The following is a 27,992-nucleotide window of genomic DNA, read 5'->3' on the forward strand; positions in this document are numbered from 1 at the left end:
GTGTTGATTTGTGTAATATATTTTTTAATCTTTAAATCTAATCTTGCGCTCATTCGTTGCGGAACACTTCTAACAGAGCGGGACTCATTTCTTTGTTACACTGGCTTGTGCAGCAGCGAAATGTGGCCTGAAAACAGCAGCGGGATGTGACAGGTGGAACTCAGGGACCAACCTCTCAGCTCGTTGTTTATCGCCGTCATGGACTCTGAAGCTGATGCATTTTATCGGGAGCTGCCGAAAGTGGTGAGTCAGAAATAGACCCTCTCAAGTTGTAACGGGGGGGGGGTAGAAACACAATATTAAACTGAAGTATGAAACAAAGTTCAAAAGTTCAATCCTTTGGGCGAACTACCTGCTAACGGTGGCGTCGTCGTTCCCACCAGGAGCTCCACGCGCACCTCAACGGATCCGTCAGCGTCCAAACCATCGAGAAGCTGCTCGTGAGAAAACCGCATCTGAATGTCGAACGGAGCATGACCGCTATTGGGAAAGGTCAGCGGAGGACCCTGGATGAGTGCGTAACAGCCCCCTATTAGAGTCGAAATCAGGGTTTGCGATAGCGTTTTCAAGGGGGGGGGAAAAAGATTCGTGATCGGTTTGAACTTATTTAATTTTGTCACAACGTTAAAGTTGTCTCAGAATTGAACTCCATCTCCTCCCCTCCCTCTCCCGCAAATGTTTGGACACATAGCTCCAGTGCTGTGACCACTGTTAAATTACCATTTCAAACCCCCAGCAGCTGTTTAAATGTAACCATTTTCATACAGACTTCAAAGAATTGCTTCTTTTTTTTCTTTTTTCTGTGACACTAAACTTGAGACCAGTTGCCAACTGAAACGTCCTAAAACTGAAACCTCTCTGTGGATGTCAAGTGAAATTATTATTACAGTTACGAGAAGGTAATGCATAATGTGTGTAAGTGTTAGTAATTAATATAGAAAATAACTTTATGTTTGTCAAATGGCAGAGAGTTTGGTAGAATAACAATAGTGATTGCATGGTCTGCAGGTGTTTCCAGGTCTTTAAAGTCATCCATCAGCTGGTCGACACAGAGGAGGACATCCTGATGGTGAGGACTGATTTTTGTTCTATTTCACTTTCATCCAGCTTCTCTTAGCAGCGTGCGAACGACGCGAAACCTTTTCACTGTCCACTCCCCACAGGTGGCCACAGACGTCATCAAGGAGTTTGCCGCAGATGGCGTCAAATACCTGGAGTTGAGGAGCACCCCGCGGGAGGAGAAGAACACAGGCAAGGCTGTCAACTCGGACAATGACCTGAATCGTTAACGCAGTTGTCGACACGTTTCTGATCTGCTCCCACTAGGATTGACGAAGAAACGTTACGTTGAAACGGTCCTGAAAGCCATACAGCAGTGCCGAAACGAGGACGTGGACATTGACGTCAGGTAGGCACGAATATGTTGCTTTGTGGGAAATTTATCGGAATAATGACTGAAAAAAAACGATGATGGAAAAAAATGATGATGGAAATGTTTCACCATCCCCCCCCCCCCCACCCCCCACAAGGTTCCTGGTGGCTATTGATCGCAGAAATGGAGCGCAGGTTGCCATGGAAACGGTGAAGCTGGCTGAGGAGTTCATGCTGTCGTCCGACGGGCTGGTGGTGGGAATCGACCTCAGCGGAGATCCGACGGTCAGTCACACAATGTTGTTTCACATTGGGACTTGAACTTGATGCGGGATGACTTTCACTCATGTTGCTCCTATTGATGAAGGTCGGACATGGCAAAGACCTGCTTCCTGCTCTGCAGAGTGCCAAGAACTGTGGACTGAAGCTGTCGCTGCACCTCTCAGAGGTAGGACGACGACATTTTTTTTTAATTGAACTTTATTGCTCACATTGAACTAATAGACTCTTTACACAACAAAAATCGCTACAGGTGCTGTCGCAGCTGGAGGAGACTGACTTGCTGCTGGATCTTCCTCCAGACCGGATCGGCCATGGCACATTTCTGCACCCAGAAGTGGGTGGATCTGAGGATCTCGTCCAGAAGGTGTTGAAGAACAACATACCTCTCGGTAAGACTTGAGGTCTTGCAGTGGTCCCGAGCGGCTGCGGGGTTCTTAATGTGTCGCCTCTCTCATTCTTGCAGAGTTGTGTTTGACCTCGAACGTCAAAGGTCAAACTGTACCGTGCTACGCCAAACACCATTTTAATCACTGGTACCAGCTGGGACATCCATGTGTGATTTGTGTAAGTTCTTCCAGAAAACATCTGATATCGCCACTTCCAATATACATTGGGGTCTGTAATGTTCATCATAGGTGCATTTCAACTGCGAGACAGAATGGAAAAACAAACCCAGGAAATCACATTGTGTAATTTGTGAAGAATTTATTTGTATAATGGTGCAGAAAATGAGTATTTGATCAATAACAAAAGTTCACCTCAATACTTAGGCAGCTCTTTAGTCTTGGCCACGGTGGTGGTCTTGGTTGCAGTCTGACTGTTTTAAGGGTGTGGACGGGTGTCTTTTATACAGATAACAATTTCAAACAGGCGCCATGAATACAGGTAATGAGTGCAGGACAGCAAAGCTTCCTAATGAAGAAGTAACAGGTCTGTGAGCGCCAGAATTCTTGCTAAATATTTATTCTTGCACCATTAAACAAACAGATTCTTTGAAAATCATACAATGTGATTTCCTGAATTTAATTTTTTAAGTGGGGCAACTTGCAGAGTCTTGCAGAAGTACCTCGTACTGATGATGAGTTGTCAGTTACACATTAGCCAAAACATTGATGGTTACACTGAAACAGAGTCAAAGTCAGAGCTTGCAATTAATGGCTGACCATGAATAATTTTTATTCCATGACACATTACAGACGGATGATAAAGGAGTCTTTGCCACAGACTTGTCTCAGGAATACCAGCTGGCGGCCTCCACCTTCGGTCTGAGCCGCGAAGCCGTGTGGAAACTCTCCCACCAGGCCATCGACTGCACCTTCGCGCCAGACGCCGTGAAGCAGCAGCTCAGGAACAAGTGGGCGGAGCTGAAGCCTCAGGTGTTCCAGTGACTCGTGCAGGGAAACGTCAAGCATTAATCATATACCTCAGTCTTCTGTATCTAAAATGGTAACAAAAAGTAACTTTTTACAAGCCGTTGTGATGCTGATAAACATTTTTAGTATAAAAAGTGAGTTTCTTAACTAAAAGGATGTCTGTGCTGTTTTGTACTTAAAATAGAAATAATGTCGGGACGCCGATGTCCAAAGTCTTGCAGTCGACTGGAACTTTTCCCGCACACACACACTCACACACGTACGCACTTCGACCCATCTGCTGTCATTCACGGTTTCTTTCCAAATTTGCCGTGCTTGTTCTTTTTGAATTTGCCGTGCTGAGCGTCTTTCTTCTTGAGCTTCCCGAGTGATGGACCTCCGTTGCTGGTTGCAGCGTTTCCTCCGTCCAGCTTCCTCTTCTTGTCGCTGTGGGCGGTGGAAACAGCATTACAAACATCCGTCCACATCAAAGGAAACACAAGGTGCACTTACATCAACTGTTAAATTGTAAATGGAACAAAACAATTCAACAGACTAAACAAAATCCATTGGTTTTTTTTTAACATAACTCAAACGGAGAACTCTTTTCTCGTCGCTTGACTTTTACCTCTTGATGCTGACGATGGATGAGTTTCCTGCTTTCTTCAGCACTTCGTCCCATTCGTCCTCATTTCCACGGATCTTGTACCTGCGGATGAAAAGCATTTTGCCATCTGTTAGCCAACTGTTTTTTTTTTTTTTTTTTAATTAAAACGCAGCCCAGAACTGTGGTCAGGTCATCCCAGGCCTTCACACTCACTCTTCCAGGTCCATCTCCTTTATTTTCTCCACATCCTGTTTGTGTCTGTCCTCAAACTCCTTGGCCGCTTCATTCTGTCAGTAACAGATTGAAACATTTCTTCTCCATAAACTTCATCTTAAACATGGGAAATGCACAAGTTGCTCTACTGATGCGTCATCTGTTTTTCAAGTGGCGACAACGTACAGATGTTGAATGTAAATTTTAATAGAATTTATTCCGTATCAGTTCAAAATCTATGTAGTTTCAAAGAATTGCACTGTTTAAAGATGAGGAACAAAAGATCTCTAGTAAAGTTGGAAACAGCAGCTCATTAATGTCCTGATGCTGATGAGTGAGACCACTCACCAGATCTTCCTGTAAACTTCTGATGGTCGGCTCCATGCAAACATCCTTGGTGGCCACCATTTCTGCCTCGATGGCTTTTTCTTGGATGCTGGTGAAAACCTGCAGTCGAAAAGAGCCCAAAACAATAAGAAATCTTTTTTTTCATCCTTAAAAACAACATTTTCTCTGCTGTCTGACTTCCAAGACGGACTCGCCTGCACAAACTTCCGGATGAGACGGTTGAAGAGGCCCATGAGTTGCGAGCTCGGCAGTTCAATTTCCTTCTCCAGCTGATCCACAGACTTGTGCTGCAGCCCGATGCCCAGCAGCAAGGCCTGAAACACCAGAGCGGGAGAAGAGGCGTCAGACAACGAGTCCAGAACTTCTCTTCCTGCTCTGAAGAACAATCGCTGGAAACTGGCCTGATGCTGCTGACCTTTATTGTTACATCTCCGTACAAACAAAACAAACACTAGCAAGACTCACACACTGAGCGGCTGATAGCGAGACGTCACCGAGCTGCTTGAGGAAGAAGATGCGTGCCACGGTGGGGATCAGGTCCATGACCAGGTGGTAGTCCACCATGCTCCTCGAATACAACTCCAAGCGTTTGAGGTCGTACGGGGTGAACTGCGCTGCCAGCTCAGAGCTGCTGAGAGCTGCGGGAGGAAAGAGTCGCCTCAGCTTTGGAAGGATGAAGAAAAACGACAAGAAAGGTGTCCAGGAGCGAAGGTCTTACTGCTTTTCTCCTCCTTGGACTTTCTGTTCTGCAGGATGCTCAGGGCCAGGCTCGGGTGGAAGCTGCTGAACTGGTAGGAGAGCAGAGACAGGAAGCGGCGTCGGAAATCTGCAGAACAGGACGGGGACGAGGAAGAGGAAGAGGAAGAGGAAGAGGAAGGACTTGGTCACATGGTGCACATCTTTGCATTGCGCTCAGTATAATGTCGCCCGCTTGCCTTTCCAGAAGGCCGACAGCCACTGGCTCTGGTCGGGCTCTTCGTCCGTGTTCAGCTCCTTCAGCATCACACAGGAGTGCTCTCCAGTCAGGTCATTCTGAACACACCCACACACGCAAACGTTAGCGGCTTTTACAAAAATGACAAAATGACGAGGACGAACGCGTTGCTTCCACTCACAGGGGTTTGTCTGAGGTACACAGGAGTGTAGCCTGCCTTCTTCCAGAACCTGCCAGGACACAAAAGAAACGGCATCAATCACTGTCAAACCTGCGAGAATATATCTTGTGTATCTCTCGTCGCCTCTTTGAGTAAAGGAGTCGTACTTGAGCAGCTGAGTGGTGAGGCCGTAAGAAACTCCCAGGTAGTCCAGCCTCTCCGCCCTCCTCTCGCTGAGCTTCAGCAGCAGAGGAGGGAGCTCCTTCCGTGGGGTGATCACCTCCTCCAGCAGGCTGACAGCCTGACAAACACACAAACAAAGACATCACATCCTAGAAGCTGCTGCTGCTTCCCGCCAGCCTGAAAGCCACGGAAGAAGACGAGGATGATAAACAGGAAGTGACTTCGATCCAAGCCGATGCTATAGACAAAGGGGGGGGGGGGGGGGGGGGGGCAAACTTTTTGACTGGGCCGGCCACAGTGGGTTCTAAAATTTCTTTTACAGAGTGGCCGGAGTGTTTTGGTGACCCACCTCATCGGAGGACAAATAAAGACTCTTAAAACAATGAACAAATGGATGAAATACAGCTATGTTATGACTTACTTACTATTAATATCATTTCTTCAAGTTCGGCCAAATTAAAAGCCTAATGGGCCACATATGGCCCCCGGGCCGTAGTTTGCCAATGCCTGGTGTAGATGCTAGCGTGGACGCTGAAAGCTGACTTTGCTAATTCATTTGCGCTAATGTTGCTCTCGTGCACCATTGTGAAGCCACAAGTTGCAGCATTTTCTCCAAACTAGCAGGAACAACTCTGATTGGTCCAATCGCCCTTCAACCGTCGCCCCCCCCCCCCTGAACAAACACTTTCTATTGGCTCTTTACGAGATGGATCCAGGTCCAGTCTGCAGCTCAGGCTTGACGCTGGTGACTCTCACCTCGCTGCTGACGGAGGTGATCTCCCCGCGGCTGGACTTGGAACTCTCGTCCATGGTGGGGAACTTCCCCTCGTAGTACATCTGCAGCAGCTGCAGAGCCCTGGAGCCGTAGCCCATCTAGGTGGGACAGGGATGTGGACGGGTTACATAAAGCTCAGGCAGATTCTTTTCAAATGTGTTGAGATTAAGGCTGTGAAGCTTTTACCCCTTGGTAGTCTGGGTTGACTGCGATTCTCACCACTCGGCCTCCGGACAGCCCGGCGAAATCAGAGTCTTGGAACTGTCGAGACGCAATTCGGAGGAGAGTTGTTAGCAAGAGAAAAGCTCATTGGTGCAGATGAACTTGTTCCATTCAAAGGGTTTGGACAGTTGGACAGCACCTGTTCCGACACCGTCCAGGGAACAAGGTCCCCGGAGGCTTTCTTTCCTCTGGACAGACTGCTGAGGACAGACTGCCGAGATATTTCTCCCTCCAGACACACCTGAGCAACCGGAGAACAGCGGCTAGACATCAGCAACAACATTCAGGGAGACAGAACCTTCAAGAACTTATAATAACATGGCTGCTGCATTGATAAACGATGGGGAACATGTTTTGTGAGGAGAGACTTTTGCAAACATTGTCGGTTCATTGGTGATTTGGAAGCAGTCGCTCTCACCTGGACCACAGCCAGGACTTCAGGTAGCGAGTTCTGTGAGGGCGGCACCGGTGGCAGGAGGCAGAAGAGGTGATGGGCCGGAGCGTCGGAGAGCAACTGCAGGTCGTTTGGCGAATTCTGGAAAACGAGAGCAGAAAGAAAAATCAGCAAATGGAAGCAGAAACAGGAGAGCAGCAAGTTCAGGTCCAGCAGCTTACCTTGTAATGAGATGCCACATAGAGAGCCATCAGCCTCTGCAGGAAGGCCTCGGAAGCCTTGTGGTAGCAGAACAAAGTGTCTCTGTTCACATAGTACCTGGACAGTGAGGCGCTGAGGACTGCAACATGTTTGGCTCGCAGAGAGAAACTGAGAAATCATTTCTGAAGCAACAGCGGTGCCACACAACACCTGCATGCAGCTGTAGTAGACGCTGCACACGTGCTTTTTTTTATGAAGATGTGAATCCAGGATCTCTGACCTGATTTTCACATCTTCTTAAATCAGTGTTTCTCAACTGGTGGGTTGTGGCCCAAAAGTGGGTCGTGGAGCTGTTTTGATTCAGTCGCGGCTTTGTGGGAAGTTTCCCTTTTGTTTTTGTTTTGTTTTGTAAAAGTGGGCTGGCCTTTTTATTTTTGTGGAATAAATTTGAGTCACAACTTTATGATAAGGAATAAAATGTGTGTCCTGAGTTTCCACCGGTTGAGAAGTGGTCTTCATCACCAACACCTCCTTGCAAGCAACTTAAATGACGAAAAGGAGAAAACCCCAAAACGACGCTGCTAATAAGTCAGGATACAGGTCGCAGGTCTGCGGCAGCGGGCAGCCGGAGATGAGCCTGGGAATGTTCAAGCAGTCCAGACACAGCAGGTCGTTGAGCCACCTCTCCACGGGGTCTCCCGGGGCGTAGCGGATGGACTCGTGCAGGGAGACCTCGTGCAGCGAGCGAGCTGCAACGGGAGAGAAAGTCACGTCACGCACGGGTTCGACTCGGCCAGTGAGTGAGCGCCGCCGAGGGTTCAGACCTGCGGCGAGCCGGGCCGTGCTGGTGGTCTTGTTCTCCGCCGACGTGCTCAGCTGACTGTCGGCGCTCTGCTGCCTCAGCTGCTGGATCAGCTTGAGGGACAGCGAGCGACCGGTGCCTTCGTACCTGCGTGCGGAGGCGGAGACACGGTCACATGACGTAATCTGTGGCACGGAGGCAGAAAAGCACCGGTTTCATGTGCGTCCGTCGACCGTCTCCAACTTCTGACCCGTTGATGGTGGAGGCCATGAAGACCAGGTACGGCCCCAGCAGCTTCTTCACCAGGGGCAGCGGGATGGCGGCCGCCTCGTCTATGACCAGCAGCTCGGCCTGGCCCAGCTTCACCGCGTCAGCGGGGTGGATGTACTGGTGGTGGCGAGGAGAGGTGGAGGAGGAGGAGGAGGAAGAGGAGGAGGAGGAGGATGGGGAGGAGAAGGAGGAAGAGGAGGAGCAAAAGGAAAATGAGAAGGAAGAGAAGAAAGGGGAGAAGGAAAAGACGGGGAGAAGTAAGAAGAAAAGGAGGAGGAGGAGGAAGAAGAGGAAGAGGGAGAAAAAGAGGACGAGCAAGAGGAAAAGGAGGAGGAGAAGAAAGAGGAGGAGGAGCAAGAGGCCAGGGAGGAGTAAGAAGAAGAGAAGGAGGATGAGGATGATGAAGAGGATGATGAAGAGGATAGTCAATAACTGTTGTGAGCAGGAGGAGCCCAGATGTGGTGACTGGGCTCTCTGTTACCTGGATGGTCTGCCGGTGCTCCTTGAAGATGTTGACCCGCACCACCGCTTTGTTGAACTCTGGATTCAGGGACTGGATGATTTCATAGTCCAGATGCTCCTACACAATAAAAGAAAACACACAAAAAACGTGAATGTACCACAGAAAGAAATGCGAGGCGACTGAACGCTCCGCCAAAAGGAATCAGATGAACCAAATCACTATTGCCAGTGGTGCCACCTTCAATGACCACTGTGAATTCAAGTCTCCTGACAGATACAGTTTAAACAATCCAGAGTTTCTTTAAATAAGTGGAAAGCTGTGACTTTGCAAAGCACATTGAAGCAAAGCATCCATAAAGAAAAAGTTCAATTGGATAGAATCGGATGATTTTGAGCGTTAATTATGAACCAGTGGAGGTTGGTAATTCCAGGCGGCCCACCTGGTACTGCAGAGAATCAAAGCCCTTGAAGATGAACTCAAACATGGTGTGAAGGTTGTCCGGGCTCGGCGACGTCACAAAGATATTGGAGTACCTGGAAGGAACGACGGAGACGTTTCAGCTAAAATGTTCACGTTCATTTGCTTGGTTCGGTGTGTGTCTTCACAGCGAGGCCGTACCCAAAGGCCACGGCTCCGGCCACGGCCAACCCCAGCGCTGCAGACTTGCCCCGACCTCGGGCGGCGGTCAGAGCCACGGTGCTCCTCAGCGTCTTCTCTGAGATGGCCTCGATGAACTTCAGCACGCCTTTGGCCTGGAGGACGTCAGAGAAACGGTGGGAATGGCCAACAGGCTTGCAATGGTTGCTGGTCACTCGCCGTCTTTCCATTACAGTTTTTGGCAAAATAAAAAGCGATATTTCTAAAATTTCGACAAAGTTCAACTGCGATTTGCAGACGTTTCCAATGAGTGGTGAGAAGCGCATAGGCCGTAAATCTCAGTTTTATGATATTTAAGGTTCTTGCGCAATTCTAGGGGTCATGGAAAGGCAGCTACCTGGTCCATGGTCCTGCAGCAGTCCACCAACACACCCACAGGTTGAGTGTCCTGCAGAGACTCCTTCAGGTCCTTCAGCTCCTGCTCTCGAGGAGATGGACCGTCCTCCTGAGGAGGAGTTAAAGGAGCAATTCCCAAAGCTTTAATAAATTCAACTTCCCATTAAAAGATAATAATATGCATCTGGAGTGATTCCACCACCTGAGTCTTTGGGGGGAGGGCCTTGATGTTTGTCATGTGGCTGGAGATTGGCAGGATGTTGAGGCGGTCGTCGATGGCCACGCAGTTTTTGCAGGACGCAAGTGAGAGAATGAATCTGAAAAGCAGCGAGACGGTTTGGCAGGTTGACGACATGGGCTCGGCAGCACCCACACTCCTGCGCGGCTCTCACCTCTCGTTGAACCGGCCCACCACGTCCTGATGCGCCTCGGTGCGGTACCTGGCGTGCACGTCCTTGTTTAAACAAAGGGAAAATATATAACTCAAATCCACTGCGATGCTGCAGGAGATTGTAAGTGATGTGCGATCACCACAGTGAAGGACTCACCATGGTCATGGTGTACAGCTGCTTCAGGGAGTTCATAGTCCGCAGCAGGATCACCACTATGCCGCCGCCCTCCACAGTCTCTATGGTCCTCGCCAGCAGGTTGGGAGTGACCGCCTCAAAATCCTGTTTCAAACAAGACAGGGGAGACTTTTTTTTTTTAGCATCATCAGCGTTTCATCTGGACGACAAACCAGCAAACAAATCGTGTCATCAACCAGGCTTACTTGCAGGACACACATGCCGAACGTGTTTCCCAGGATCTTGTGCGTCTCGTTGTAGTAGCAGTAGCGGATGTTGGTGGCGGCGATGAAGAGCTCAAACGGGTCGTCCTGGTTCAGGTTCAGCGTGCCCGTTTTGATTTTCTTCTGCAGCTGCTTCATGCGTTTCTTCCGATTGCTGCAAGGGACAGTGGAGACACATCGAGACCCTCTGCGTTCTCCTCCAAACGCGTTACTTTGGTCCAGGAGACGGAACCTACCTGCTGAATCCCAGGTCCTTCTTGTAGCACCAGAGGACAGAAGGCCGAGCTCTGACTGCAGCTTTGGACAACATGTGATGAAGAATCACCACCTGGATGGCCAACAGAGGAGCCGTTGGTGAGCACGACACTGACACTGTCTCCACATCACAAACAGTCAATGATAAAGCACGTGTCTGAATTGGGTTGGATGACAGTTTCAGATTAAATGCCACGACAAGAGCAGTAAACAGAGGCGCACCTGATCTCTTCCACGATCTCCAACGACCACAAACATGGTCCGATGCTGCAGAGCGACACCATTCTCGATCTGGACACGAATCCGGTTGTCGACCTTCTTCCGGACCGTCGCCATCGTTTCACAACTGCTCAGATTCCCAAGAAATCAGATGACCGACATTAACGTCAGGGACACACAAACAAATGTCACCACAGTGGTTGCGGTATCAACCATTGAAAGCTGCCGACGCCGGAAGAAGCGTACATTTTAAGCTAACTTGCAGCCAAAACAAATGCGAAAGAGGTGAATCTAAAACAAGTAAATCCATTTTGAGATAAAACGCTACTTTATGAGTTCCTTCGCTTACCTTTGGTGACAAACTTGTTACGATTTTTTTCCTCTTTTACAAATCACACTCGGGACAAGTTGTAGGCTAGAATTATAGACCAGTCGTCATGCTGTTGATAGTCTCACGTGGAGACACCGCTTCGCGAAGGACCCCGGTCGTGACGTCATAAACACGCGACAACCACTACGCAAAACAATAAGCGCAGGCAATGGCACAGACGTACCTCAGTGGTGGCCATATTGTGTCGGGCTCGGTCAGTGAACTTTATGAGTAACAATTGTAATAGTCACAAAAATATAGTATTCAGCGAGTTAATCGGTATCAACTGCAAAATGTTTTGGTTCATCACAGACGTTACAATTTAGCCATTATCCCAAATGCACGAAGCTGTTAAAATTCTTGTTGAACTTACTTATTAATAGATTTGCCCAAGTCAGCATGCGCGTATTTTATTTACTTAAAGTGTCGCGACCTTGAGGTATGATTACTAATATTTATCATTTATATTCTAAGTGTTAATTATTTTTGAAGCTGTTAGTCGTGTTGGATCTTCGCTTCACACCATGTGGAGAATCGTATATAATATTGCTTTGATCCACAGGGCGGTGCTGTTTCCTCCAGAATATAATACAATTCAAAAATCCTGCTATATACGTTCATGGCCATCCACAACCTAGCATTTCAAGATATACTACCCAATTTAGAGCTGTGATAGGCATTCAACATTGAAATTGATTCTACAAAATAAAACTTAACGTCAAAGTTATTAAAGTGTGTTTATGGTCCAGGAAAAAATGAGGCTGAGGCTCGTTTATGCAACACAACTTTATTGAAACTCTTGAAGCAACATCAATTTACAAACAAGAAAACGGGAGCTCTCTGAACATAAAATTTTTCTTTTTTTTGGAACCAAAATGACAGAAGAGAACTGAGAGAAGGGATTATCTCCCACGGATTGGACCAGCAGTGGCAGGTGCATTTTCTTAATACAAAAAAATAACTTATGAAATCTTTCAAGTTTACAGGAATATTGTGTGACACATGGCCTGTGTAAATCAATGATTGGATTTACAGCTGAAGCGTCGAGCGCTCGACTTGATTTAATAATTCCAAAGATCAAAGCGGGCATTACTTTGATTGATGAGACTGGAAAAATACCACCGATGCGGAACAAAACAGAAGAGAACGAAAGTGAGCTGGGGGGGAAATGCATTCTCGAATTTAGAATTTTCAGTGTGGTGCAAGTTAGTCACAGTCATTTATGAAAAGGCCTTTTCAGGATCGTATTGCCTGAGTGCTGCCTCTCGACACTCCTCTGGGTCCCTGACCAGCGCCTCGTTTATAGTTCTGTTGGTAGCCATCCTGCAGGGAAAGACAAACGCTTTAGACACAACTTCATCAGATGGCAGCAGATAAACAGGCGCAGTCTCGATGCCTCGTTCTTACCCTCTGGTAATTCCCATTGGAGTAATCCCGCGGTGTGTTGAACTGAGTGGGTCCGTAGCCCGAGTTTGGAGTGTTGGCAAAGGGAGGGCGATAACCATCGTAGCCACCTGACAGCAGGAGAAAACATTCAACCCCAAATTCTCCAAACATCTCATCAACCAATCAATCAACTAGGGCTGCAACGATTCTTCCAGTAACTCGAGTAACTCGAGTACATCGATTACAAAAAATAATCGAGGATTTTTTATGTGGCTCGAAGTGTCGTTTGATTACATTTCAAGCGCACCATAAGAGGACCATAACAACAGATTACCATATCATTACCATATTGTCATATCACATGCCTATTCATTTTAGTTTGGAGTGTATTGAGTCAGTAATGCTTATTGTATGGTTAACACATTTAACCTAAAAAATAACTTACTTTTATTTATTTATATTTTCACCTCTTTTTCAGGAAACCATCCCAGCCTAAAATGGACAGGTTAATTTTGTGTGTCTCGGGAAATTTTAAGTTAGAAGTCATTTTATTGATTTCATTTTATTTATTTTGACTCAAACCGTTCACTGAACTGAAATAAAATGTCATTTTTTCCTTAAAAAGTAAGCACATTGCTTGTTTTTAGTAAGTGATCAGTCTTATTTTCTATTGTATACTGATAATTGGGCTTTAATTAAGCAAACATATATTTTAATCAATGAAATATTCGATAGAATAATCGATTACTAAAATATTCGATAGCTGCAGCCCAACAATCAACCTTGGTGCCCTGCTCTCATAACATTAGCAGGGGGGTTGAATGTTATGACGGATCAAAACAAATGTGATGGGTTGAAGTGAGACAGGTTAGTTTTCAGTCTACCTCTGAATCCGTTGGACGACCCCCTGTAACCGTTGATCATCCCCCTGGCGTTGCGAGGTCCACCACGAGACATCCCACGGCTGTTGTAGAAGGCCTGAGGCTGTCGGCCGAAGCCGGGCCCCTGCTGCGAAGGCTGCTGCTGATGGCCTCCGGATTGTTCTTGGGAATGGAAGGCACCGACTACTAGAAAAACACAAGTGGTTGGAAAGTCATTTGCAAGTCGACCGGAGGAAGCACGTTTGACTAACAAACAAACAAACAAAAAACTTGCGCCCACCAGACTGCAGTTGTTCTGACTGCAGCTCCGTCTGCTCGGCGGGATGCTGGCTGCTGAAGGCTTGGTTGTAACTGTTCTGGTACTGGCTGGCCGGGTTCAAAGCCTCTGTCTCGCTAGCAGGCGGGACCGGGGCGTTGAGGTTAAAGACCTGAGGGGCAACAAAGAGGAAGACGATGCGTAAAGACAAAATAAAAAAACAAAGACAAAAAAAAACGGCATCATCGTAACAGCAACACCTCAGCTTGCAGCTCAAACTTGCAGAGCTGTTTTTATAAAAGCACGGCGGCACCAGGCCCATGATGACGTTCAGCATCGCAGCACGACTTCTCCTGCGGCGCTGCTTCAAACATTCAACGTCATCCACCGAGGACTCACCGTCTGCATGGACTGGAATGGTGCTGCGTTCACATTGATGCCGCTGCTGTGAGGAGCTTTGGAGACGGGCTGGAACACCTGCGTCTGAGTGGCGGCGGGGAGCGCCGTGGAGGGGGGAGGCTGCTCCGAGGACAACGACATGGAGGTCTGTGGCAGAGGAGAGAAATATTCACCGTCAGCGTGATTAAATCAAACGCACCGGGAAGCTCCGAGTTGTTTTGGAGTAGCGCGGCCCACCTGGATGGGGTCGATGTTTTCTGTTGGGGGTCGAGGGTCCGGCGTGTGAGCGCTCTGATACATGGGGGGCGGAGTCGGGGAAACGATAGGAACCTGAGAACACAGAGGAGCGACAGCATTGGTGAGAGATTCTCAAGGGCAGCAGCCCATTAAAAAAAAAAGAAAAAAGTTTTGCGCCGTCAGACGGAGGACGTACTTGTGTGGGCTCAGGCTGGACAGGAACAGAGGTGGGTTGTGATAGCCGGGACTCGGGGTGAACTGTGAAGAATGTCAGTGATTAGCCAGACAGGCTTCACCTCCAACCGCCTTTCTAAACAAACATCCTAGCGGGAACCTACCTGGGGGACACACCATCTGGGGCAGCTCCATGTTGGGGCCTGGTTTCATGGGCTGCGCTGAGATGATGGCTGGGTCGATGGGCGGTCCGTCAAACTCCAGCATGGAGTCCTGAGAGCGCGAGAAACACCATGAGCCAATCGGGCTTCCGACAAGCAGTTTGTCTTTCGGCGGCGAGTCGTCACCTGCATGAAGTTGTAGGTCCCCTGCATCTGAGCCATGAGGTCCTGCACCACCTGCTTCCTGGCCATGGGGTCGGCGGTGGGCGCAGGCGGCGCTAAGCTTAAGGGGTGGGCGTCTAGGACGACGGGGGAGGGCGCAGGCTGCACCGGAGGTGGCGGCTGCTGCTGCTGCTGCTGCGGCGGCGGCTGCATGGCACCGACTGCCTGAGGGAGGTGAATACAACAGATTTATACAAATATTCAATGAAAAGAAAACAAACGCATCTAAAATGCATCTGAAAAACCTGCACAAACAAATACGCGATTAAAAGCCTGTCGAATATTTAAGATTTACAAAGTAGTGACGTTGCTCTTCAACATTTCAAAAGAAAAGCAGCAGTGTGTTCCATTCAGTGTATAAGGAAACATGAATATTGAGTGCTCGGTAGTAACACAGCAGTGCCACACTAACAACAACTAATAATAATTACGAGAGGAAAAGGTTCCTACCTCTGTTTCAGGGGTCCACTCATCCCGCTGCTCTTTCTCACCACTGGTGTAGGCGCCGTCTTGAAGAAACTGTCTGTTTACAAACTGGAAAGTGTCGCAAGAGAGAGAGAAGATGTTAAAAACATCAGCACAGTCGTCCAAAGACAGAAAAAAAACAAAAACAAGAAGACGTCTGGAAAATGAGTCCCACCTCAGTTGTTTCCACTGCAACAGGTTCCGTGAACTCTTCGATTATTTCCGTCTCTATAAAGAGGAAAAAGATTCAGAGAATGAAACACTGCCCTTATCACAGATTGATTCCATTAGCAGGTTTTTTTTTTTTTTTTTTTTTTTTTTTAAATAAGCGTTCTGTGCGGGATGACTCGGGGAAAACGCTGGGCCCGACCTGGATCGACCGTCTGCTCCTCCGCCTCCGATGACTCAGCGGCCGCTGGGACCGCTGCCGAGGCCGGCTCCTCGTCCTCCTCTTCCTCGCACACTCCGTTTTGGTGGGATGGAATCCGGTCAAAGTAGCCGCTCAGCAGAACCTGGTCCAAAGTCTCCTTCAGAGCCTTGTCTGCAAGACAAACAGGAGACGAGTCAGCCGTATTTCAGGAGAGCCTCACCCGCCGAGAAAGCAGACGTCCCGACGACACAAAAATCCATTCCTAGATATAAAACCTCTATTGTAGCTGTCCGTGTTATATCCATTACTGTGCGTCTGGCCAGGAGGTCCGCTGAATAAATACCACCCTGAGTCATCAGGCAACCACCTCCCCAGTGAGGTGGAGGGCTTGGCCGGTGTTGCCACAGTCAACTGGGTCACCGGTACCCTAATGTGGCTGCAGAGATCAGAGGCGGCGGGGCCGCTGGCACCTTGCCCCGCTGCTGAATCAGGATAAGTCCACAGTGATCGACCCCCCCTCCCCTCCTCCCACCAAACAGAATGCAGCCATGCGGGTCCCAGTGCGAGCGGATTGCTGAGAGTGCAGTATACCAATAACTCCAAAGCCCCGATTATTCACATCAGGGCGCCGAGCACAAGCCACATGCACGCAGAACAAGAGCGGCAGGACCGCGCGCCATCTCCTCGTCCCTCTCGGCGCTTGGAGATCGCAGAGTATAAAACCACGAATGAGCCTTTACGTCCGAGCAAAAAACGCTGATGGTGGCCGTCAGTGACCATGTGACGAGAGCCTCCTGCCAACAGCTCTCACCGCCAGCTGGGCGCTCCAATGAAGCCACGCTTCCAGAAGAAACTACCGTCGTGTTTGCACTTGGGCCGAAACCAACACGATGGACAGTATCAGTGCGACAGTGTCTGACTGCTGAAGCTTCAGTTTGGACTCACATGTTGTTCCAGCCACAGCCTTGTCCTTCCCTTCCATCAGGTCCCACAGGTGCACAGATGCTTCTTCATACTGATCAACCAACCTGCAGACACACAGATCAAGTTCATTCAGTCCCCTGTAAGATCACATCGAGTTGGAAAAGTTTTAAATATTCAATTTCAAAGTTTATTGTAATTATATCATTACGGGGTGCAAATACCATGTAGTTTTTCCTGTTTTTCACATGGACCCAAAACCAGAAATGTTTTTTGTTTTTACATGCATCTATAGACAAGTGATGAGTTTCTCAGGCATTTTATCTCTGGATAATAATGATCTTTTCTCCAGAAACAAAATTGGCCTCTTTCATGACGTCAATCCCAAGGTCCCATTTGTGTGAGGGGTTCAGTTGTTTCTCAGAGCCTCGGACTGACCTGATACTTTGGTCACGGTCTGGCCCCACCAACTTGTAGAACTCGTCGAAAGCTGCCAGATCTACGTCCGTCAGCAGCGGCGTGCCGCCCACGCCTTGCTTCAGGTCCTGCCGCACAGTGTCGTCGCCGAGTCGGTCCAGGATGAACTGCAGCTCCAGGACCGTCTTCAGCCTCCTCTGCTCCGCCTCCTCCCGCTGCAGCTGCTCCCGCCGAGTAGACTTCTTCACCACCTTCTGGATCTAATGACGGCGACAGTCAAGGGTCACTGTCAGCCAGCGAGGATGCGACAACACACAAATACTCTGGGAGGATGGGGCCGTCCTTACGTCTTGTCCCAGTACCACAAAGGTCTTCTGCAGTTCCCGTGCAAATTCCAAGTTATTCATGACCTCCTGGTATTTGGACAAGGCCTCCTGAAAAGATAAAAAGGCGTCAAGAGTTGTGCCAGACTGGGTTATAACATCTTTGTATGTGCTTCAGGATGTCAGGAGTATTTGTACCCACCAGCTGATCATGATTGAGACTCTCCCCGTTGTTCTTTCTGACTTGATAATCATCAAGCTTGCTCTGTAATGCAACAGTGCAGAGTTATGAAACAGGAAGTTGGTGATGGATTGCAGTGGGACACAGAAGCTGTGGACTGTAGATCCACGGCTGCAGTCCCTGCAGGCTGACGGGACTCACCTTCTTCTTCTCCATGTTTCGGGCCTTCTTTTCAATGACACCCATCACTTGTTTCAAGACTTCGGACTGCCCACACAGTGACCCTGGAACGGATCCCATATCCGGACTGACAGACAGCATTGTCCCATTTGCGTTCATCACTGAGGGCATCTAGAAGAAGTGGGGGAAAACAAAGCTAAAATTAAAACCAAAGAGGGAATTAAATGAGCACCGTGAAACAGTGAATAGCCTCTTATGCGAAGAAAGACTGCACTGTTCTGTCCTGCTTGATCTTAAGCTGCAATGTTCGTAAAAGTCATTGAACCCCGGGCAGATATAGATGCCTGGCTGTACAAACACTGTGGTGCAATATGGTCACAGCAACAGACAGAAACGAAACTCATAATGCTTGTTTTTGATGACTTCAGACTAAAAGGTCCTGTGATTTGCTATTTCATGCCAATAGATGCCCCAGAATACAACATACTGGGCCTCAGAAAGAACCAATTTAGCAAACAAACAACACATAATAATGCTAACCGCAGAATATCAATTATTAACATCAATTTGGTACTTTAAGCTGCAACATTAGAAAGCATATGGTTGTTTACTGTTAGCAAACCAGCACAACATTTCTTAAATACATAAAGACCAGACAGACAGCTAGTCGCGATATTTCAGACAACACATAATCATCGCAACAGAAAGATCTTGGCCACTGCCATCTTATTGTTCTGCAGCAGCCCACATGCCACTCCTGTAAACAACTGTTTAGGAACTCGCTAGTCCACTATAAATAGGTCGAGCACAAAACCTGTACAGTAGCCAACGTGTAAAGTAATGGCAGCCCGATTTCACTCAGACTCATCATGACCTGTCCAAGTCACAAACCACAACAGAGGATGACGAAACTGAGTGAAGATGCAGTGCTGCTTCAACAATGGAAAAACACTACAGCAGTACGCAGCTTTCCCTCAGGTGGTGCATCTCCAGTTGGCCCTGGAAAGTATGCGCGCCATAAGCGAGTTTGAGCAAGGATACTAATTAATCAAGGTTTAAGAAAGAGGAAAACCACGAGCCATGGTCGATTTTTAATCACGCCTTCTGGTTAACTCGAGTCGGACTCTAAAACAGAATGGAGGACGCTTTTGGATTCTGCATTTCCTCCTGAATTGAGCAACGTGCTCTCGCCTCAGCTACGGGCACTAGACAGTATTGTCGTGTTAAGATCGAGGTTATGCGGACCAAAACCTGCCACTGCGTCCGGTTCGTCTCAATTAAACTGTTAAAATGGCTCTGGCCGCAACAATGTTAGCACACGCCACTGACTTAGTTAGCATCTTCACGCATTGCTAGCTACCGGACGCGTGTTAGCCAGGAGCCGGCCGGGGAGCCCGGTTGATCGGGTAGCACAATTCTTGAATCACCCACCTTGATGTTATAAATCCACAGGGGAGCTTGCTCGCGAGATCTGCAAAACGGCTGAGTTGTTATTGTTGTTGTGCTGCTTTATTTTCTATTTCACACAAGAGTGGGATCCGCCCCGCCGGCCTCACCGACAACTGAGACGGTTCGGAAGACGGAGAAACTCTTTATAAAGGCAAAGGACCTTATTTAGGTGTCTAAGATATGCCTGACCAAATCAACTGCAAACAAAAACCGGAACGAGCCGCTGACTCGTTTGTCCCATTTTTCACACGCACGACATATATAAAATAACTCAATGGTCTAATCATTTTATAACTACATCTTATAAAATTCTTAAAACCTTTGTGTTTGTGATCAGGCAACGTTATGGACAGCCTCCTGGCAGAAAATCTGCACAATCATTAGCTTTAATCAGGCTATCATATTGCCATGCTCAGAATACAGTTTTGCTGCAGATGTCCCTTCCCTTATAAATTGTTCGTTAACAGCTGTTTCCCTACATGGATAGAGTTGTAGCGGAGTTGTTTACTTTGTCACGTTGACGTTCGAGTTTGACATGCCAGGTGGAATTTCATTTGTTTTAGTTGACTGAGGGGAAGTGAAGGAGGGGTGTGGGCAAGTTTAAGTTCATGATAAATGTGAGTCGAAGTGGCTTCATTAAATTCTGCCACCAAACGCACATGGCGGAAACAGAATCTGAAAATGAAAGTTAGGATGAAAAACAAGCGGGCAAAGTCAGAATACTTGAAATGAAAGTGTTCCCTTTTTGTGAACTGGGACTCGAAATGAGGAACACAAACATTTGCAGTCAAATCCAGGTTTTACTTTTTCTTTTCTTGGCGCAGTTTTGGTTTCCTAAAAAGGTGAAAGACCTAAAGGAAGGGTTTTTATTTGCTTAAAAACTATTGTACGGATTATGTACAACAGACACTTTGAAAGTTCTGCGACTAAAAATACTAATCCACCAACATCACATGCTGTTATTCTGACATTATCCGACTGGCACGTTTTACACAATAAGAAACAATTTGATGGTTCATTCGCACGACGTGCGGATGAGGTTGTTGTTAACTTTAATTTGACTGTACAAACGCAGAAATAAAGAAAAGACCCAGGGAACAAAGGCGATCCAAAGAGATCAGGTCAAATAGAATTTCTATCAGTAGAGGGCAGTAGAGCGCAAGCAGCTATTTGCGATCAAACCAGATAAAATGGTAGAATAGAAAGTGCTACTAATGATGAAATACATAGAATGTAACTAAAGATCTGTGAAATGAGTGAAATGTTAACTGGCCCAAATATGTTTCCAAAATACAACAACACATTTATCTAAAAAACAAAACAAAACAAAACAAACAACTACAGAATAAGCTTTGTTACATGAAGCACACAGTTATTTTTGAGTAAAAGTGACCAAAACACAGTATACTACAATATTTTAATGACAACATTGTAGTTATTTCTCAATAGTTAATGCAATTAAATGTGAACCAAAAACTGCAGTTAGCAAATCTTAAGAGTGAAATAAATTTCATGCAACCCAAACGTTTCATAGAGGAAGAAACTAGAAATATCAACTCTCTCAAAATAATATGTTGATAGATTGAAATATTTTAATTCCAAGGTCACATGGCCATTTTTTTTTTCAGTTTCTCTATGGAATATGTACTTAAATGAGTGTGTAAATGGCAGTACACAGGGCAGAGGAATGTGTGACCAGCTAGCTGTCTTTTGTTTTCCCAAATACAGGAAGCAGTTAACATGGCTCCTCAGCTTTTTGATTGCACTGTTCCACTGAAAGTGTTTTCTTTAAGGCCTAATACTGATTATAGGGGTGTCCCCTGGGTGAGTGAAGCTCCCTTTCAACAGAGTGACTCACTTCCTGAGTCTGCTTTATTTCAATCAAACAACAATGCTGAGCGCGGCCCTGCAGCCATTAGAATGAAGAATTCCAGGGTGGTTTCTTCTTTGACCTTTGACTTTTATGTGCTGACATTTGGAAAAATTGCAATAAATCTGTGAAATGCAAACTAATGAAGTAGTACCGACAATTAACACGTACACATTCATAAGTGCTTAAGTGGAGGGTTTTCCAGGCAGCTAATTATCACCTCACTCCAGATTAGACAGGAAGTGGTCAGTTTTGCTATTGCTGCTCCAGACTTTGTGCTATCATAGAGTCAATAGTTCATCGAGAGTCCTGTTTTATCAGGAAATGAACCCTGCAAGCACCTGGCTAGAAAATAACAAGAAAAAAAAAAATCACTTTACAAATGTTTAAGTAATACTGACAGTTACACATAATTCTGGAAATCAATCAGGTTAGTGAAAAAACAAGAACAGACGGGTGTTGTCTGCACCCTCTGGGCCTGCCCGTTATGTGGACAGTCCAACAAAGCTTGAGTTTTAGCAAGAAGCTAAAATCCAGTGTTTTTCCAGGAGGCTGTTAACAGTTCCCACTGTTGTCTTGAGCTCTAGACAGTAGGCTTTTTATTTTGGATAAATATATATGGGGGTGGGAAAGGTGTCACTGTCTGGGATAAAAAAATCAAGTTCTTTAAAAAAGGTGCAATATGAAATATTCCAGATTATGAATTTATGGCCTTTAACTAATGGATTTATTTACCAGCAAATTTTAGAGCGTTTTAGATCGTGTAACTACTTAATGGCCTCTGCCGCAAGTTATGTATTGTATGAAATTAACATCACGGACAGTTCGGAGGACGGGCCTGGAGTGCATTAATATGTTTTTTATGGCTACGTTCCACTGACACTCATTTTCCAGCCGCCCTCGAACTCCACACTGCTTTCAACTCACTCGTGTTCTTGGTATCAAACAAGCAAAACAGGAAGCTGGACATGAGTGAGTCAACTTCCCAAAAGGTTGCCTACATTCTTAACTGTTTGCTCTCCGAATACCACACGATAATATTGAAAATGCAAGCATACATCATCTGCACAAAATTAATTTGACCTATTTAATTTAAATGAGGCTTGCCGCCTCTTTCCCGCTGATATTTAGAAAGCCTAAAGATACAGTTATGAGTTTTAACAGCTTTGGCCAATAAGCTTGGCTTTTTGTGGCGCCCTGTGGGCCTGGGCACTGATATCTGACTCGACCACCTGGGGTGCTGCTGAACTGGGAGGCCACGTGAAAAGTGTCATCCTGCAGAGGGTTGGAGGACGGGTACGGAAGAGGATGCAGTGTGCATGCCTCCCCCCAGGAAAGCCTCATCTGGCCTTGCCAGTTGCGTGCACATCCTCTGGGCTTTTTTCCCCCCCACTCAGCTCCACAGGAAGTATAGGGTATGACTCGGGTGTCACGGCACACTGGACTTTCTCTTTTTGTTTTTCAGTTGTGCTTCCGTGACTTGTTAAAACCTCTTAAAACTTTAGTCTGGATGGTTTGAAAGGCCCAGTATGTAGCGTTGACAGAGATGCATTGTCACAAAATAGATACAAAGTACACATATGTGCTTTTTTGGTTACGCAAAAGCGCTAAATGGCAATTTGCTAAAAATGACCATTTATTTTTATGTAATTATTTCTAAGAAGGTGGTCATATTGTGCCGCTGCAGTAGGTCTGAAGGTGGATCTACGCAGGGGTTGTTGACACACAAGTTAGACATTAAAAAAACAAACAGGAATTAACATTGTCTGCAACACGCTTATCACTACACGCTACAAAACCGTGCATATCACGCAATGTTGCTGCTGTCCAAAGACAAAAGGCAGAAATGTTGCGCTGAAAATGTCTTTCTTTTGTGCAGCAAAGAGTTTTATCTCCGGTGAGCTGCCTCTGGTTTCTCGTTAAGGATGCCATGCGCACGAACGCACACACATGCACACGCACACACACACACACACACACACACACACACACACACACACACACACACACACACACACACACACACACACAGGCACGGTCACCTTGCTCCCGGGCCTTTCTCAGCCTGGTATCTATCCAGTGAGCCCACTCGGTCCCACCACTGCCAAGCCCACGGATGTTTTCTGCCTTTCTGAGTTTACACTTTGCATGGGGATCTTCCGCTGCTGCATCTGGCTGAAGAGCCGAGCGTGGCCGCCAGAGCTGAGGTGAGTTTTATCTCCCTGCCCAGTCCAACTGTCTGACTACAGCCCTGAGGCATTGGCAGCAGATGATAAGAAGACCCCCCAGCAGCAGTGGCGGCGACGCTAACTATGTGGAAACTTTGCATTTTCTCCTCCAATAGACACAATTGAAAAGAAAAAACCCTTTTCAATTTGCTTTTTCTTTTATGATCATTTCCCTTCTGAAGTTTACACATTTTTTTGTTTTGCTAAAGGAGCCAATCTAGAAGCGGAATGCATTTTTAAATAAAAGCTATGTCATTTCTCTGGTGACTTGATTTTAATATTGCACCCAGAGCAAAATTCATAACAGTCATTCTTACACTTAGGCATAAGTGCCACATTTAATCCACTTCCAGTCCAGCGAAAATGTGATGTCACAAAGGGCACTGACACCTCACCAACAGCCCCAGTGCAGAAACAACAGCGCATCATTGAAACGTTTTAACAGAGAGAGCAAAACGAGAGCGTTTCAGAAAATTATCAATTCAGAATTAAAAAAAAAGAAAAAAAGAAGAAGAAGCCATCTCCGTGTAAACGGGCCCTGACAAAAGACGGTGTGTGGATAAACGACAAAGTAGAACTTTGGAAGAGTGGGAACTTGAGAGTCGTGCCAGTCACGAGCCGACTGCACGCCTCACGGAGCAGCACTAAACTGTGAACTGTCGCTTTAAGGGCCGTTTCCCCCCATTGTCAAAGAGTCGTGAGCAGGAAGAGGCAAACGACAGCGGAGACAGACGAGGGGAGGGGAGGGGAGGGGAGGGGGAGGAGGAGGAGGAGGAGGAGGAAGGGGAGGCGGCGGCGACGGATTTAAAACGCGATGCTGCTGCTGCTGCCACTGCTGCTGGTGCGCAACAACGCCTTCATCCGCAAACGCGCCGCGCCGCGCCTGTGACCTCCTCCAGCATCCAGGCGGGATACACAGCGGCTCCAGGTCCCCCTCGCCCCCAACAGCCACCCGCGCGGTGACGACGAGACGCAGCTGGGGACGTCACGGAGGTGTGAGCGCGAGCGTGGGCGCGTGGCCTCAGGAAATGATGACACCGTCCTCCATCGTCGCCTAGCAGCAAACGCTATTCGACCCGTGGCGGCCGTTCCGGCAGGACGCATCTTCGTCTGAACCGCACCGCCTCTCCTCCTCCTCCTCCTCCTCCTCCAGCCGAGCCCGAGGCGGCCTGAAGCAGGTGCACCGCGTCTCAGCCTCGGGTCCAGCAGGTAGCACCGACTGGACCGGACCAGACTGGATCTCACAGAGGAGACATGACCTCCACCATAGAGAGGAAGACTCTGGAAGCCAACGAGTAAGTGTTCGGGTTTCAACCACAACCGCCATTCACATTCGCTGCTCGTGGACGTGTATGAACACCTTAAAGGACCCGTCTTCATCATGTGACCGCGAAACGTTGCCAAATGTGCCCGTGTGGTGTCAGTGGTTTCTGTGGGATAAGGGCTGTTTCACTTGACGGGACTGACCGATGAACTGCCTCTTTGAGAATTTCATTACATACGTGTCTGTTTTTTGTTTTGTTTTTTAAATTCGAAAAAACAAAAAAACAAAAACATCTTCTTCCATTAAAAAAAAAAGAAGAGAGAAATAAAGATGATGGGCTAAATTCAAGCAAAAATAGTTTGGCCTTCTTTGCCCAGTTGTGTGATAACATTTTTAAAACGATTCGGAGTCATGCCTTCATAAACTGACAGCAATTATGAAAGAACAGTCGATTGTCAACGAATTACACAAGAAGCAGCAACATTGTTATGAATTTTCCAATTTTGGGAGGCAAAGTGGTAATGGAATTACTTGGTCACGTGACAAGATCTATTTACCTTTTCAAAATTGTCGGAATTGAGCTGATCACAAATAGTGAATATTCAGTATGGAACCTAAAAACAAAACACGGTGGGGTCAGACAACAGAAACTGAAAGTAAGTACCCTTTGTAATCCTGCGTCAGAACATTTGGGCTACGACATGGTGTAATATATCTGGGAGGAGTACAACACTGTTGTCTCCAAGTATTGTAAGTTAAAGAAAGACTATTTTACGGCATCTCATGGCGCCATCTGATGGACAACATCACATTGCAACCAATGGAAGATGCAACACTTTTGGAGTTACTTCATAGGTTGGATTGTGACTCGGGGCCTTCCTTGTGTGGAGTTTCCACTTCCTGTTTCCCTTTTGTATGCCAGTAAATAATGATAAAAAAACCCCCAAAACATTAATATTTTCACCTACGGTATGAATCCCATAAACAACACAAGACACTTGCGCACATTATAATCGCAGCCATGCTAAATATTCACTGATTATATGCTGATGATAACCACGTCTGTGTGTTTCCCCAGGGAGCCAGTGGACGAGGTCCTCCAGATGCCGCCGTCTCTGCTGACCTGCGGCGGCTGCCAGCAGAGCATTGGCGACCGCTTCTTCCTGAAGGCCATTGAGCAGTACTGGCACGAGGACTGCCTGAGCTGCGACCTGTGTGGCTGCCGACTCGGGGAGGTGGGCCGCAGACTCTACTACAAGCTGGGAAGGAAGTTGTGCCGGAGAGACTACCTCAGGTCGGTCGAGACCACTCGTCGCAGTATGAGGAAGTGTTGTGATGTTTTTAATTAGATTCAATACCGTTAGATCTATTGAGAGAAGCGTTGGTCGTTATCTAAACAAGTGGTTTATTTGAAATGATGAAACAGCTCTGTTGCGGCGAATCAGATTTCTATTAATTGATTGAATTCATTTATTCATTGCTTTTAAGAATGGTAAATTATTTTATGAAGGTGGGAGTCCATTGGAGCAGCCTCATCCTATATATTATCCCCCAAAATACATAGAACATGGCATCTGTCGCCCTTTGTTTAGAGTCTCCTGCTAAATCAGATGTGACTGAAACCGAAAGGCTGTCTTGGCCTTTCTTTGGAATTTCTGGAGATTGCACAGACAGGATAGAGACGGATCAACGTGTCTTTTGCACAATACTGTAGAGGAGCTGTAAGCAATATGCCTGGAGGAAGTTTTTACATCTACGAGAAATTATCTTGAGTCGCGTAATGGGTAAATTATATAGAGGAATTAACCAGCTTTGCTCAGGTGTTTTCGTTGAAAGGCTTGTTGAAATGAAAATGAAATATCGATGGATGATGGATGGATGGCTAAGACATTTAAATGTGCTCCATAAAGCCTTCCATCCAGTCCTTTCAGACTTATGGTAATTTCCTCCTTGTCCTTGCAGGCTGTTCGGCCAGGACGGCCTCTGCGCCTCCTGTGAGAAGAGGATTAGAGCCTTCGAGATGACGATGCGCGTGCGGGACAAGGTTTACCATCTGGAGTGCTTCAAGTGTGCCGCCTGTCAGAAGCACTTCTGCGTGGGCGACCGCTACCTGCTCATCAACTCAGACATTGTGTGCGAGCAGGACATCTTTGAGTGGACCAAACTCAATAGCAGCAACATGGCTTAGCCAGTGTGTCAACTGCCTTGTTGGTGGCATTTAAAGGGGCGTGAAACATCACTGGGAGGACTTTTGTTTCTTGCCCGCAGGTTTTTCTTTTCTTTTTTTTCTTTTTTTACTGAGTATCAGTCGTCTTATGGACTCAGAGGTTTTTACCGCCACACTGCAGCCTGCTGGAAACGGATGGGTATTGCACCAGCAATTGATTTTCAGTTGAGGCTCAGGACTGAGATGCAAAACATGGCTGAGCACTGAAAAAAAGCATGCAATAACATGACTTTGGTCTTCACACTGGGATTGAACATTATGTACAATGAACAAAGAGCAATAATATGTTTTATGGTATTAGACACTGTTGCTTTATTAAGCTCGGCCTTAAATGTTCAATTTCTAGTTATTTTACATGGAACGAGGTTTAAATTCCCTTTTTGTCCTTTTGAGAAGATTCCTCAGAACTTTTCAAGGATGCAGTGACTCGCCCTCTTGCGATTAAGTCACAAACTTGTCATGAACCCAAAAACCTTTGGACATTTCCTCAGTTTTTAATAAAAAAGAATAAAGAATAAATTACACTTTGGAAAAATGACATAGTTTTTGGTGTCTTTGTGGACATGAGAATGAAATGAAATCATTAAAATTTGAAACTCATAGCAATCATTTTGTAAATGTAATCTGAAACGTTTTACATAAAAGCATTCCTGTGAAAATACATCGCTAATACATTCCGCTAATCTCGATGCTTTTGGTTTATTTTTAAACATTTCCCTTGGGGTGGCAAATTCAATTGTATTTCAAAGGCTAAAGCCTCATAGTGAAGACGTGGTCGTTAAAATGATTTGATTTAATCTGCGGATGACAATGACAGTGACTCGTACCAAAAGCAATTCTGCTAGTGCCTATTTTTGTCCACAAGAGGTCAGTAGAGACTCATGAGCTGGTACTGTACCGCCAAAAAAACCCCGGAATTTGTAATTATCATTTAGGCTGATATTCTCTCGATAAAACTTTTGGAAGGGAATTAAAATTAAACAGACAAACCAGAAAGACAGCAGAAAAGTGGAGTTATGATTTCTGGGACAGCTCTGGCTTTCTCTCTGAGTCTTCAAAACACTTCTGCTCTCATCTTCATGTCTGCCAGCTGTCAAACCACAAGCTGAGCTGCCACAACTTACTGTCAACCCCACTTATCTTCACAAACAGGGTTTAGTTGTGACACACATGAGAA

At 46.6% G+C, this 27,992-nt stretch overlaps 5 protein-coding genes across 6 annotated transcripts in view; 3 read left to right on the forward strand and 2 right to left on the reverse strand.

Annotated features, from left to right (window-relative positions):
- edc3 (enhancer of mRNA decapping 3 homolog (S. cerevisiae)) overlaps window positions 1-27,992 on the forward strand; it is a 237,940-nt gene that overhangs the window by 17,557 nt on the left and 192,391 nt on the right. The gene's annotated exons all lie outside the window — the stretch shown is intronic.
- Window positions 87-3,179, forward strand: mapda (N6-Methyl-AMP deaminase). The gene is made up of 10 exons (XM_076027379.1): window positions 87-243; window positions 384-514; window positions 1,009-1,069; window positions 1,164-1,251; window positions 1,327-1,408; window positions 1,530-1,656; window positions 1,739-1,819; window positions 1,904-2,042; window positions 2,117-2,217; window positions 2,850-3,179. The coding sequence occupies exons 1-10, from the start codon at window positions 199-201 to the stop codon at window positions 3,039-3,041; spliced, it is 1,047 nt and encodes a 348-aa protein (XP_075883494.1). The 5' UTR covers window positions 87-198; the 3' UTR covers window positions 3,042-3,179.
- nat10 (N-acetyltransferase 10) lies at window positions 2,792-11,339 on the reverse strand. The gene is made up of 29 exons (XM_076027378.1): window positions 11,184-11,339; window positions 10,838-10,961; window positions 10,597-10,688; window positions 10,343-10,514; window positions 10,119-10,241; window positions 9,963-10,024; window positions 9,773-9,887; window positions 9,572-9,679; window positions 9,196-9,329; window positions 9,017-9,110; window positions 8,596-8,694; window positions 8,095-8,231; window positions 7,867-7,991; window positions 7,641-7,791; window positions 7,063-7,159; window positions 6,866-6,982; window positions 6,587-6,688; window positions 6,412-6,486; window positions 6,207-6,323; window positions 5,435-5,568; window positions 5,289-5,337; window positions 5,109-5,205; window positions 4,892-4,999; window positions 4,639-4,811; window positions 4,368-4,487; window positions 4,174-4,272; window positions 3,826-3,899; window positions 3,634-3,714; window positions 2,792-3,452 (listed from the first exon to the last, which is right to left on the reverse strand). Exons 2-29 carry the CDS (start codon window positions 10,949-10,951, stop codon window positions 3,314-3,316), a joined length of 3,108 nt encoding a protein of 1,035 aa, XP_075883493.1. The 5' UTR covers window positions 10,952-10,961; window positions 11,184-11,339; the 3' UTR covers window positions 2,792-3,313.
- On the reverse strand, window positions 11,976-19,367 carry caprin1b (cell cycle associated protein 1b). 2 transcript variants are annotated; one of them, XM_076027381.1, is made up of 18 exons: window positions 19,209-19,367; window positions 17,799-17,948; window positions 17,619-17,681; window positions 17,441-17,527; window positions 17,115-17,353; window positions 16,701-16,783; window positions 15,756-15,926; window positions 15,561-15,613; window positions 15,371-15,454; window positions 14,885-15,085; window positions 14,702-14,810; window positions 14,560-14,621; window positions 14,364-14,456; window positions 14,127-14,273; window positions 13,752-13,899; window positions 13,475-13,654; window positions 12,612-12,718; window positions 11,976-12,527 (listed from the first exon to the last, which is right to left on the reverse strand). In XM_076027381.1, exons 2-18 carry the CDS (start codon window positions 17,946-17,948, stop codon window positions 12,441-12,443), a joined length of 2,064 nt encoding a protein of 687 aa, XP_075883496.1. In that variant the 5' UTR covers window positions 19,209-19,367; the 3' UTR covers window positions 11,976-12,440. The 2 variants fall into 2 exon arrangements, with proteins under 2 accessions (XP_075883496.1, XP_075883495.1); XM_076027380.1 differs by having other exon boundaries at window positions 13,475-13,657.
- On the forward strand, window positions 24,121-27,353 carry lmo2 (LIM domain only 2 (rhombotin-like 1)). Its single transcript, XM_076027382.1, has 3 exons — window positions 24,121-24,619; window positions 25,667-25,882; window positions 26,551-27,353. Exons 1-3 carry the CDS (start codon window positions 24,579-24,581, stop codon window positions 26,774-26,776), a joined length of 483 nt encoding a protein of 160 aa, XP_075883497.1. The 5' UTR covers window positions 24,121-24,578; the 3' UTR covers window positions 26,777-27,353.

The sequence above is a fragment of the Nelusetta ayraudi genome, unplaced genomic scaffold, assembly GCF_046127955.1.
Source record: "Nelusetta ayraudi isolate G7.1 ecotype Tasmania unplaced genomic scaffold, CSIRO-AGI_Nayr_v1 ptg000020l, whole genome shotgun sequence".
In the NCBI taxonomy this organism is placed as follows: Eukaryota; Metazoa; Chordata; class Actinopteri; order Tetraodontiformes; family Monacanthidae; genus Nelusetta; species Nelusetta ayraudi.

Excerpts from the sequence above, each read along its gene's own strand:
- nat10 (XM_076027378.1), bottom strand. The coding sequence starts at position 10,951 with ATGGCGACGGTCCGGAAGAAGGTCGACAACCGGATTCGTGTCCAGATC. Across the intron at positions 6,487-6,586 it reads CCTGGACGGTGTCGGAACAG|TTCCAAGACTCTGATTTCGC; the intron begins GTGCTGTCCAAC and ends GCGTCTCGACAG. Across the intron at positions 4,273-4,367 it reads TCATCCGGAAGTTTGTGCAG|GTTTTCACCAGCATCCAAGA; the intron begins GCGAGTCCGTCT and ends TTTCGACTGCAG.
- lmo2 (XM_076027382.1), top strand. The coding sequence starts at position 24,579 with ATGACCTCCACCATAGAGAGGAAGACTCTGGAAGCCAACGA. Across the intron at positions 24,620-25,666 it reads AAGACTCTGGAAGCCAACGA|GGAGCCAGTGGACGAGGTCC; the intron begins GTAAGTGTTCGG and ends GTGTTTCCCCAG. Across the intron at positions 25,883-26,550 it reads TGCCGGAGAGACTACCTCAG|GCTGTTCGGCCAGGACGGCC; the intron begins GTCGGTCGAGAC and ends TTGTCCTTGCAG.
- mapda (XM_076027379.1), top strand. The coding sequence starts at position 199 with ATGGACTCTGAAGCTGATGCATTTTATCGGGAGCTGCCGAAAGTG. Across the intron at positions 244-383 it reads ATCGGGAGCTGCCGAAAGTG|GAGCTCCACGCGCACCTCAA; the intron begins GTGAGTCAGAAA and ends CGTTCCCACCAG. Across the intron at positions 1,070-1,163 it reads CAGAGGAGGACATCCTGATG|GTGGCCACAGACGTCATCAA; the intron begins GTGAGGACTGAT and ends CACTCCCCACAG.
- caprin1b (XM_076027380.1), bottom strand. The coding sequence starts at position 17,948 with ATGCCCTCAGTGATGAACGCAAATGGGACAATGCTGTCTGTCAGTCCG. Across the intron at positions 15,927-16,700 it reads GGCTGTGGCTGGAACAACAT|ACAAGGCTCTGAAGGAGACT; the intron begins GTGAGTCCAAAC and ends TTTGTCTTGCAG. Across the intron at positions 12,528-12,611 it reads CCAATGGGAATTACCAGAGG|GATGGCTACCAACAGAACTA; the intron begins GTAAGAACGAGG and ends CTTTCCCTGCAG.